Below are 12,106 nucleotides of genomic sequence, written 5' to 3' on the forward strand. Positions count from 1 at the left end.
TTTCAAAGTGCAAACTGATAAAACAGATTATGGTACTAAAAATATCAATAAGGTTCCATTCTGTTAACTGCATGAACTGCATGAATGATAATATACTAAAAACACATGTTTTGTACCCTAACCTCTCGTAACTTGTGTTGTGGTTGGTTATGATACAATTATTTGAAAATAGAATATGATATCGCCTGTAATTAAATCGAACTTACATAAATTCTAATATTTTATGTAAATGTAACTTCTTGTACAATATTTCCTTTTAATTTCGTCTGTATTTGACGTGTAAAATTTGGATCACATATTAACAGTAAGAAGACGACAACAAAATGAAACGTTTAACCGAAGAGAAAACAAAATTAGTTTTGGAAAAATTAACGAAGTAGTAAGTAGATTTATGCAGTATATTATAATGGAAATTAATATAAATTTAACGGAACGATCTAATCTAGAAAATGATTCGTTGACCGAATTATAATATACTATATAATAGTAATTTTTCATATAAAATTTATTTTTTAGTATTGGCGACAACGTGAAAGTATTAATTGACCGACCAGATGGTGTTTATTGCTTTCGGGAAAGGAAAGGTAGAGTGTACTATGTTTCTGAGAAAATTCTACCATTGGCTAGCATGGTGAATCCAGATAGATTAGCAAGTTTCGGTACATGTTTTGGGAAATTTACAAAATCAGGAAAATTTAGGCTACACATAACTGCACTGTATCATTTGGCCCCGTATGCCCAAGTAAGTACATCATTCTTTTGAATTATTAATCACGTTACATTAATTGTGTAATGCTTGTTAGCATAAAATATGGCTGAAACCTTCTGCGGAACAACAATTTTTATATGGACATCACATTTCTAAATCTGGCTTAAGTAGGGTAACAGAAAATACTCCACAATATCAAGGAGTGGTTATATTTTCAATGAATGATGTCCCACTGGTGAGAAAACTATTGAAGTATTATTTTATTAGCACCTCATCAATTCCAATTAATCGTATTGTATCTTTTACAGGGTTTTGGTGTCACGGCAAAAAGTACAATGGATTGCAAATATGCTGATCCAATGGCAACAGTATGTTTTCATCAAGCTGACATAGGTGAATATATTCGATCAGAAGATACATTAATTTAACTGTAAAAATATTTCTGTATACCATTTAAGTTTTAGAATACTAAATATATTGTCTATTTTTATGTCCAAGAATATTTTGCATTTTATTAGAGAATTCTTCATTTCACATTTCCAAACATAAATATTTACAAAACGAAATAGGGAAAATAATTCCGATGACACTGTTAGACTGTTTACCAAAAATTATTTTTTATATTTACATTTCGGTCCATCCATGACTTCATTTAGGTCCATTTTATAACATGATAAGTTTTCTTCCCAACTCTGACTAGTGTAACATTGTTTTGTAGTATATGTATTCCGGGTACAATGGCTTCGTCTTTATTTGTGATTCTCTGATAGTTAATATAAAAGCCACCAGCAGCGATAATTCTTTTCGCATCGTGCTCTTTTTGGAAACAGTTTGCCTTCATTGCCAATTCAAAGACAGTAAGACCAGGCTCAGCGAACATATTCACTACCGAGGCTCCTTCTAGGTACTGTGCCAATTCATCTGCACTTACTTTGGACAGAGATTCGATTGAGGTGTCGTACAGGATGTTAGATGCTTTTTTCGCTGCTTGCAAGCCTTCCTCTGCAAGTAGTTTTTAACAGAGGTTTAATACGAACAGTTTCTTGGTCATCAAGTTATTTCCATTATTATCTACTCACCTCCATGGACTAGTAATGTAACATTGTCTGCAAGAACTTTCTGTGCTTTTCTGAGCGTTGGAGCTTTGAAGTGATCTTCAACAAGTTCTTTAATATATTTCAAAGGTAAGAACGTGAAGAAACGAAGAAATTTATCTACATCAGCATCCTCTGCCCTAATAAAAAACTGGTACAGTTGAAAACTAGAGGATTTCGAAGGAGAAAGGAATACTGCATTGCCTGTGGACTTTCCAAATTTTTTTCCTCCTTCGGCTGTAATAAGTGGTAATGCCAAACCGTAGACTTCTTCATGGAGATACTTAGTAACTAAATCGTAACCGGACATCATATTCCCCAACTGATCATGGCCTCCAACTTGGAACTTGCATTTATATTTTCGGTATAAGTGCAGCCAATCGTATCCTTGGAATACAGGATAGCTGAACTCTGTAAAACTCATTCCAGTTTCTGATTGCAATCTAGTTTGTACAGAGCTGCGACCTAGCATTGTGCCCATTCGAAAATATTTGCCAATCTCTTTAATGAATGTAACTATATTTTTATTCCTGTACCATTCCAAGTTGTTTAGTATTTTTATAGGAAGCAAATCGTGGTGCCTTTTCTTATAGAAGTATTTTTCGTGATTTTCAAATATGTTCAATATGTCTTTTTCAATAGACTTTAGGTTCTCCTGAAGCACAATTTCCTCTATGTCAACACGTTCGGAAGTTCTAAAGCTTGGGTCACCTATCATGCCAGTCGCACCTCCTAATACTGCAATCACTTGATGGCCGCAACGTTGCCAATGCAAAAGATTCATCAGAATCAGTAAATTGCCTATGTGTAAACTTTCCGCAGTTGGATCGAATCCTGCGTAGACACACTGGGGTGGTTTGTGCCATAATTTCCTTATTTGGTCTCTGAAAAGTAGTTGTAATATGAGATTCTTATAAAAAATGAGTTTCGATTCACAATGAGGCTAAAATATATGTAATATATAGAAATAACAAAAAGGAATAATATTTTCTGAATGAAAATTGTAGAATGATGAAATAAAATGATAGTGTTCTACAATTTTATACGAACGAACTTTAAGCACATTAATAAAATTTCTTAATTAACTTACTCGTAAATATAAGGGAAGATATCTTGATAATATTGTCGATTTTCGGAGTCCAGTACATACTTCAATGAGTGTAAGCGGCGAGAACCTACGTGTCTAGTAATTGAACATAACCTAACTAAATTGTACATTGTTAAATAGTCAACGATCTATTCACATTAGTTAACCACCTATTTACACACTAAGAATGCTTCTGTACTACTGGCTGTTCATTTAATTTTTCGAATCAACAACTAATAAGTTGCCGGTACATAGGTTTTATTAGAATAAACAACTCACTGGGAAACATAACCTTCAATATGAAGAAACTTATAGTTCCCAACTTCCATTTAAAGATGGCGATGGTTGTTCGAAAAATGACATTTGTCTAGATAATTTTTTATCCGAATAATTTATTACAATTTCGTTCGTATTTAAAGATCAGTAAAGCTTTCATTGTGAATTGTACAGTGTCTTTACCCTCCCAGTTTTGTATCTTTTTTCTATAATGCAAATTCCGGCAAGAAACATCTGCTTCGTGTTGAAACTTGTTGCCGATTAGTATCATTATGATCCGCTAGATGGCGCGAACAGTATGAAAATGTGTAAATTGCCGTATGTAAGTTCAATAGTGCAATTAAGTCATTAAATAATTTATATATTTTTGTATCATATCTCTGCTTATGGGCCAAATTTGGCCTAAAGCCAGTATAATAAAAAAAGAATTGCACTGTCTCTTATAACCAAATCGGCAAAAATCATTTGCTCGGATCAGGCCTCTGTACAGCACTTGAATACAAAATAATAGTTGAATGCATTCCCGTTGAGATTTTTCAATTTTTCATAGCTTAAATTGAAGCTGGAAGAATGGACTTTGTGATAGAGTTTTTGAGATTCGAGAATAATTGAATAATTACTGCCTATTACGTTTCTTTGACTCGTGGATTTGATATGGAGATTATGAGAAATTCTTGAACTTATGCATATCTCGCTCGATTGCATTTGCACAGTAATAATCCTTTTTATGTTCGAATATCCCTCGTTTGTGGCGTGCAGATAAAAAGTCGATTGCTCAAGTTGCTAAGAACATGCCATTAGTTAATTACTACCGTTAATACAATTAGTAACAGATACATAAAGTAATCCGCAGAATGCTGTAACGGAATAGATAAAAAATAATTAGGAGAAATGAACTGCAACAGTCCCTCGGGAAGTCAAAAAAATCTTCGCGAGACTTTAAAAATCCAATTCTAAACAAAATTAATGAAAAATCTCTTCTAAACTAATTATCATAGTAATAATAAAATTTTCAGCGTTCATAAAATTTTTTATAAACTATACGATCAATTGAAAACCTAATATTTTCGCAATTGCATTTATTTCCTCAGGGTTTGTCTTCTCCATAATCAGAATTATGTTTTTGACATTACACAATATTCAATCCGAACGATTGGCTAATTTCTAAGAAGAAATTGCGAATATTTGTTACCAGGAATAATATTATCAGTTACGGTCAGCTCCTGCAGAAGAAACTGCAGTCGCTTAATTGCTATTATGTATCAGAGTGATTGTGGTTATTAGCCTGAGAGTATTTTGGAATTCAGACTTCTCTGTTAACAAGAGAAGTTCTTAAGTTCTTATCTTTTTACGTTTCACAGTTCGTATCTGACGAGCATGATTTAATGTCAATTATCATCTAATGGTGTTTGCTAGAAAGCTCCGTCGTTAATAGCCCGCCATGTCTGATAGCTACTTTCTATTCAAATTATTGTAAACATCGAATACCGATGCTTGTTTATTATCAAAATCGTGTACAATTTTCCTGAGGACATCGACAAAGGTTGTACCTTTAAAATCGCGTCAAAGTTCATTCAGTTGATCCATTATTAATGCGAACGGTTAGATGAAGATGTTCGGTCAACATGGCGGTCAATCAATCTCGGGGCTTCTCGCTACTATTTAATAAATAATGCGACGGTTGACTTGACCTGTACTTTATTAATGCTATTACTATATAAACTATATACTGTAATACTATTAATACTACTTCTATTAATTAATTAATACTAATTTATTTAATACTACTCTCGGAGGCGTTCGCGCGACGTCAGGTATAAGATATTGCGAGGAATCGTCACAATACTTGCGTAATACATTATTGCAGCGATTCATTAAATAAAAAAAGAGGAACCCCGGGTGGCAAGTTTTTCTCTGCGTCGCAGGTGCGCGTGCTCCTAATAACGAAACAGGTGAACCGGGTTAATGGAGGTGCAGTTTAAACTGTAAACTGCACGGTGCGGCGCTTTCCGTGTTTCTTTCATACCTGTCGCGTCACATTCGCCTCCAAATAATTGCCGGACAACTTCTTAAAACTGTGTAAAAATGCCTCGAGAAGCGTTAAACGGCCGCTGAACTCTGTAATATACCGAGAATGAGAGTATTTATGGCATTCCTCAAATTTTCTCTTCACCGAAATTCACCGTTTTTGGGGACGCTTTTTTTCGAAAATATTGTCCCAATGAAACGTTCGAATTTTCTGCTTGGGAGACGAAGACCACTGTAAAATTATTTTTGGGAAGGTTCTGAGACAGTTTAACATTTTTCAAAGATTTATTTTAAACTGCACAAGGTGTAAGAATTTATCAAACATTTTTAAAAAATTAGTACTACTTGAGATTTAGTGTACAAAATAGAAGAATTATGTATAGAATATTTTACAACAGCATTCTGAGGCAGTTTGACCATTTTAAACAATTTTCGTTATTTTTAGAAGGCGCCAGTTGGTTTTAACGCTCGGCATGTTTGGCATGTTTAGCGTTAAAAATCGAATTGTACGGAGCACGGACAGTCTATTTTAAAAATAAATGTGCGTCGACGTGGTCGAGTGGGCCCAACAGGAAAAGGAGTCCGCAGGATTTGGGTCACGAGGACGAACACGGCCAAGAACCTCCTCGACCTATTCATTTTTCAGCGAAAGTCCGTTTCAAACGCTATCTGGTATCGGCGACATGACGAAAGAAACAAAAAAAGAAAGAGAATAGGATACGTGTTAAAATTATGCTCGCAGCGTTTCGCGCCGTCGATTGGATCTGGTAGCCAAACAGGATAGTCAAACAGAAGATCGATGTTTACTCTGACTGTGTCGAATTTGCTGGCTTATGATAACCAAACAGATTCTTCTCTAAGAACCACGTGTAGCTGTGTTATTATACAAATCGCTTTTAAAAGCCAATTTTTCTGGCACAGACTTGCTAATTTTATTGCGTTACGCTCGAGCTGCTGGAAAGTAAAATTATTTGGCTGGGAGGGGTTCTAAATGGTAAAAGTGATGAACACCGAGAAACGATTGGGTTTTGGAAATGTACAGAAGAAGGTACAGAATTTAGTTTAATAATTGAAATTTCTAAAAATTATTCTCACCGCGCATAAGGTTCATTGTCAGTCGCACATTTTTCAAAATTTTTTAACCAAAACACTCCTACATATACTAAAATACACGTACTTTTGAACAAAGTACTTGTTTAAAAGCAGAGCCAATTAATTTTCCCAGAAATAATTCCTAAACTCCATTCTCACCTTGCAGTGCCCTTCAGAAGACAGCTTCCATATGATTCACTGTGACTCTTACAATTTTCAAAATTTCCCAACCAAAAAATTCCTACAAATGCTAAAATACACATACTTTCAAACAATGTGCTTCTTCCAGAAGAGACTGAGCTGGTTTTCTGAGAAAAAATTGTTAAACCCTCACCGCGCAGAGTCTCTCAGAAAACAAGTTCCAGAAGGAAGACCGTGGCCAGAAAATAAATGATAGGACAAAGGGCAAAGGGTTTTCGATTAGGGGGTTTAGTCCAGACGAAAGACTGATTAATTTGGAGTATTACTAGGTGGTTGGGAGCCACTGGGAATGAGGAATCGCAGGGAAGAGTGGACGATTTAATCGCGGCGCTAGGATGGGACATCACGAACAGATGCCGCGAGAGGAGTAACAACGAGCGAGCACGTAACCAGCCGCGTAAGTCTCTGGGTGAATGGGAAAAGTAGAAGTTTCGGTCTCCCTGGTGTCTCTCCTTCGTGTGTCTGTGTGGGTTTAGGTACTCTCCCTCTCTTTCTGTACGCTCTGTGTTTGTTGGTTTCTCTGTTTTCTGTGTCTGTATCACTCAACAGCCGGACGTCCCACTAGGAGAACGGACTCGACCGCTCCGAGGTAGAAAGGTTGGCGGATTCTTTCGACCGACCGAAATGCGGAACGGCCATGGGAACATGGCGTAGAATCCCAAAGAGAGTAGCCTATCTGTCTACGTATACGTATCGGAGCAACGGTCGCGTATTAGAAAGGGAATTTTTCACGAATTCGACGAACTCTGGCCGAGCGGACCCGAGCCAGTGACACCTGCCCATTGTTCCTGCTCGAACGGAGCCTCCGTGCTCTTTATACGGGCTATAGTAATCTTCGACACCGTCTTTCTTACCACCTTCATGCTAATTAAGCATTTTTCTGCAGCAACTCGGGCATTTCTCCTTTTTTCAACAATTTGCTACAATAGGAAAATTAACTACTCGGTAACACCTTCGCAGCGTTTTTGGAAGAAACAGCTACGGAGAAGATTCGCTGCAGCTTGCACATTTTTCAAAATTTTCCGACCAAAAAATTACTACGTGTAGTCAAATATACGTGGCTCTTGAACGAAGTATTTGTTCGAGAGCAGAGTCGATTAATTTCCTCAGAAAAAATTCCTGAAATCCACTCTCACCTTGCAGTGACCTTCCGAAGACAACTTCTATAAGATTCACCGTGACTCTCGCATTTTTCAAAATTTCATAACCAAAAAATTCGTACATACACGAAAATACGCGTACTTTTGAACAAAGTACTCGTTCAATATCAGAGTCGATTAATTTCCTCAGAAAAAATTCCTGAAATCCATTCTCGCCTCGCAGTGACCTTCAGAAGGCAGCTTCTGCAAGATTCGCTGTAACTCCCACATTTTTTAAAATTTCCCGACCAAAAAATTCCTAGAAACGCTAAAATACACATACTTTTAAACAATGCGTTCCTTCGAGTAGAAACTCGATTAATTTTCTGAGAAAAAATTCCGAAACATAACGTTTCGCAACGCCTCCTTGCGAAACCTTCGTCATCGACTTATCGACTTTAAAAACCAATTAAAAACAATCCAGGGAACGATGGTTGAACTATCGCAACAAGAACAGCGCCGAGCAGTGAATCCGCTATAACAGGTCGCGGAGAAATATGAATTCTGTTGGATTCAGGGCAGTGTAGAAACCGCGCGCTTCAAATCGTCTGAAATGGGACTTCGTATTAGAAACACGGCTGCGGCGAAGACTGTACACACATACGTACGTGGAATTATGATGGCGCGTTCGTTCTCGATGGAGCAGCTCTTTTTTTTTTGTATTTTATCAGTCGGATCTGTATGTGAAACGGCCATGGGAAAACCGGCGAGCAGAGTCTCATAAAAGCGGGAAGAGCCTTACAAAAGAACTCTTCTTGTGTACAACGTGTGGAACGATGGAAAGGAACACCTTTGTCGAACTGGAGCTCTGCAGAACGGAGGATACAATACACACGCACAGTTAGACGCACGTTGCGAACACAGGACAAACTGCCTCTTAATAATCTCGCGAATTAATACCCGCTCCGCTCCGAAAATAATTGCTCATTCATAATAATTCACGGTTCCGAGTGAATAAAAGAAAATTAACGAGACGCTGTTGTTCGCCTTAACGCCGCTCCTTTCCCACTTTTAATTGCCCACTCGTGCGCGCTTTATTGCTAAATGCGGAATTACATTTATCGCTTTTTTTTTTTATTCCCATTTCTATTATTCAGCTTATATTCTTTCCTTTTTACACTTACTCTATATCATTCCTTTTACTTTATTATGTATTTTATAATTATTTTTCTCCTGTAATTGCATTTATCGTTCTATTCTTTTAATTTCTACTCTGCATTTATTTTATATCGCGTTATGTCCTTTACTGCCATTTTATATTTCTATTCTATATTATATTACATGCTTTATCGTGGTCTTACGTTATGTACATTATAATTATTTTCCCCCTGTAATTGGCGAGGAAGCTTTCGTTTAGAAATGTATAAATTGTCTATCGGATATTGTCGAAACTCGGAACGCTGAAAAACAATTGGAATCGATCGAGTCAGTCTTATGAATTGAATTTCGATCGAATTCGGCAAAGGTTTCGCAAGTGGTAGCATGGAACGAAGCTACGATGACGTGTACCGATTTATTGCGAGTTTTAAAAGTCTCATCGTTACTGCGATTTCGTAACCTTCGGTCTCATTAGCCTGGCGCGATCAAGTACGGTCTTATTAGCAAATAGGAAATTTTCAAGAAATTTAATTAGCCCCCTTTCGCCTCGCAATTACGCTCCCGGGGCTTTCGTTTGCGATTGTTTTCTTGCTTTTTTCCTCGTTTTTCTAATGGCTTTCACCTGTATCTACAAAATTTCGAATTCCATTCTACTATCCCCCTGCCCACCATAGTTTATTTCTTTGATTGGCGGAACAATTTTTTAAACATCTCCGAGAAACGCGAAATTTACTTATTCCATTTTTGTTCGATTCTATTGATTCTACCAACAACCTTCAAAAAAAGATATCAGAGGTCATTTGTAAGTCATTTAAAGGGCAACACGTTGTACCTGGTTGAACTTGTCTTTTTATCTTCGTTATTATCAAATTTAACCGTGTACAACATGACCTCCGCAAGGCATTCAAACGACCTCCAAATGATCTTGAATGCCTCCCTCACATTTCAATTGAAGAGCAACACGGAAAGCCAAATCCAGCCGTGTATAATGTGTACAAATATTGCCCTTCGAATGATCTTCGAACAACCTTCAAACGTCTCTCATTCTTTCTCATAAATAGAATGAGAAATTGTCCATGACGTTATTCTATTCGAACACGACTTATGACCAACGATTCCTCAACCATTCTTCAATTTCAGTGAACACTAACGACCTCGAAGTATTAAGAAATACGACCTTGAAGAAACAATCTACCGCATCCCAATAATTTTTTGAAGCATTTCTCTGTGATTAAAAATGGCGATACAAATAGAGACATTTCAGGGTGAAGTGTTAGGCGACTCGCCCCGTATAGCGATCGCCGTGTCGTCGTTGCGACACCGGTTCTCCATTAGAAGAGGAGTGTCGCGAAGCGTTGGACGATTTCATTAGGGAAACGATTAAACGGCGAGGAGAAAAAAAAAATGGAAACACAGAGGATTAAACGAATTGTATCATTCCCGGCGAGAAAATTGTGCTGCATCTTGGGCGGCGATTGTGGCAACGCAACAGCAACGCTGCCCCCGAGGTCTCTGAAGCAATCAGCGGGAGATCTATTTGTCCTTTAATGGCCCTAGCAATCGGGGCTTCCCCATTTATGAGATACTCCACTTACTTGCCGTGGAAAAACCGTTCTTCCACGACGGTGATGCTACATTAATCACGGTTAACTTTTCTTTTATTTATTTATTTAGTCACCGTGTGGGAAACACCGTAAATGGCCACCCAATTAGCCATTTGCCATATTTCCCTTCACCATTTTGAGTTCATTGCGTTGATTTGTCGTTTTGCAATGAGGGTTTCATTTTGTAGTAATTTTCTTTTTGGTAGATTTTGGTTGTTTAGGAATATTGTATTCTATCTTTGTGTAGTCTGTTGTCATCTATTAGAATTCTAACCCATCTAAATTTAGAATAAAATTTTGTACATTTTAGTTGTCGAATAAAATTTCACTGCGCCAAAATTTTTATATTTTGATTGCCGTATCGAATTTTTTACTGTACTCAAAATTGCTACGTCGCAGTCCTATTTACTCAGGCCCTGACAGTAAACAAATACTACAAATGAAAAATTGATAAAAGATTTATACCATTTTATGCAAACCAAGCATACTATATTGGAATGATCGCTTTATAAAATGAATTATACGTAGATGCCATGATAGAAATGGGTACGATATCCCGAATTTCACTTTTATTATTTCCAGGCGACCATAATCGTTCAATCCGAGGAAATCACAGGTACAATTAAGCATCTGCAGATAGAAGATACTTTCAGAAAATGAACCACAAAACTGTTATAGTTTCCGGTACATTTCTGTAACATTACCAACGTGTGCTACAATTTCCTGTAACTGTTCTACGTGTTTCTGTTGTGAAAAATGCACTTGCATCACATTTTTCTGTTTTTTTCCTTTTATCGATCTAATGACTTAACCCTTTCACCGCGTATTAAATGCTTTCGGTTTGAAACTTCCCTTTCCATTTTATTGGCATTGGTGTCCCTGGGCGGATTCATAGAATTATGCTACTTTCGAGTTCCAAATTGAACATTAATATAGTTTACCATAACGTTAATTGATTTTCGAACTTTTCCTGTTGGGGACACGATTAGTCAATATTTAATCTCGTTCGTACATTTTTAAACAAAATACTAGCTTTTGGTAACCAATGCATTGTATTAAATTATCAGACGAATCGTTTTATTTCTAATCTTTTTATTGTATATTGGACATTAAAAAGTTTTTCATGTTAAGGGGATGGAAATTTAATGTCGTCTATAATTTTTTAAACGAAGTACAAGCTTTGGTAACCAGTACATTGTATTAATTAGTAAATTAAATCTATAAGTCTCATTTTTATTTTTCTTTTTGACATTATATGGTTTCATTTTTTAATTGAACAGTATTTAAGAAGTCCACAGAACTTTCTGTTTCCACCGAACTTTCAAAATTGAATTCTACAGCTTTGCAATCAGTTGCACTTTACAAAACAATTTAATTTCACAAGAAACCAACACGTCCGATTATATCATACGTTACAACATTATTGTTTATCAGTTTATTAGATTTCGGGTGAAATGTGAAGCTGGATTTTTCGATGATCGTTAGATAATTTTTGAGAAATTCTAGACATAATAGCGGGCCACGCAATCAGCTGTTTGTCGTAAATTTGAAGGTCCCGCCACAGCTGCGTGCGTGGGCGTTATTGTCCGAAAGAAGAAGGGAAAAAATGGAAAGTCGTGCGGAGCGTACCCACGAAAAAAAATGATTTGGGTCAAATTGGTTTTCGAGGTTCCCTTTCTCCGATTGGAGGACGAGACTTCCTCGCAGGAAGTGGAAGACTTTCGGTTTCGCAACCAGGAGATGCGCGCGATACCCTTCTCCCGCTGGCCGATCATGCT

At 36.9% G+C, this 12,106-nt stretch overlaps 2 protein-coding genes across 3 annotated transcripts; one reads left to right on the forward strand and one right to left on the reverse strand.

Annotated features, from left to right (window-relative positions):
- Positions 1 to 68: 68 nt before the first annotated feature.
- On the forward strand, positions 69 to 1,209 carry LOC143358649 (60S ribosome subunit biogenesis protein NIP7 homolog). Of its 2 annotated transcripts, XM_076795948.1 has the most exons (5): positions 69 to 225; positions 313 to 379; positions 517 to 742; positions 804 to 944; positions 1,018 to 1,209. In XM_076795948.1, exons 2-5 carry the CDS (start codon positions 324 to 326, stop codon positions 1,135 to 1,137), a joined length of 543 nt encoding a protein of 180 aa, XP_076652063.1. In that variant the 5' UTR covers positions 69 to 225; positions 313 to 323; the 3' UTR covers positions 1,138 to 1,209. The 2 variants fall into 2 exon arrangements, with proteins under 2 accessions (XP_076652063.1, XP_076652062.1); XM_076795947.1 differs by having other exon boundaries at positions 72 to 379.
- Positions 1,210 to 1,217: 8 nt separating this feature from the next.
- Positions 1,218 to 3,417, reverse strand: Tyrrs-m (Tyrosine--tRNA ligase, mitochondrial). Its single transcript, XM_076795946.1, has 3 exons — positions 2,894 to 3,417; positions 1,789 to 2,687; positions 1,218 to 1,711 (listed from the first exon to the last, which is right to left on the reverse strand). Exons 1-3 carry the CDS (start codon positions 3,019 to 3,021, stop codon positions 1,362 to 1,364), a joined length of 1,377 nt encoding a protein of 458 aa, XP_076652061.1. The 5' UTR covers positions 3,022 to 3,417; the 3' UTR covers positions 1,218 to 1,361.
- Between the last annotated feature and the right edge of the window lie 8,689 nt (positions 3,418 to 12,106).

The sequence above is a fragment of the Halictus rubicundus genome, chromosome 11 (genome assembly GCF_050948215.1).
Source record: "Halictus rubicundus isolate RS-2024b chromosome 11, iyHalRubi1_principal, whole genome shotgun sequence".
Lineage (NCBI taxonomy): Eukaryota > Metazoa > Arthropoda > Insecta > Hymenoptera > Halictidae > Halictus > Halictus rubicundus.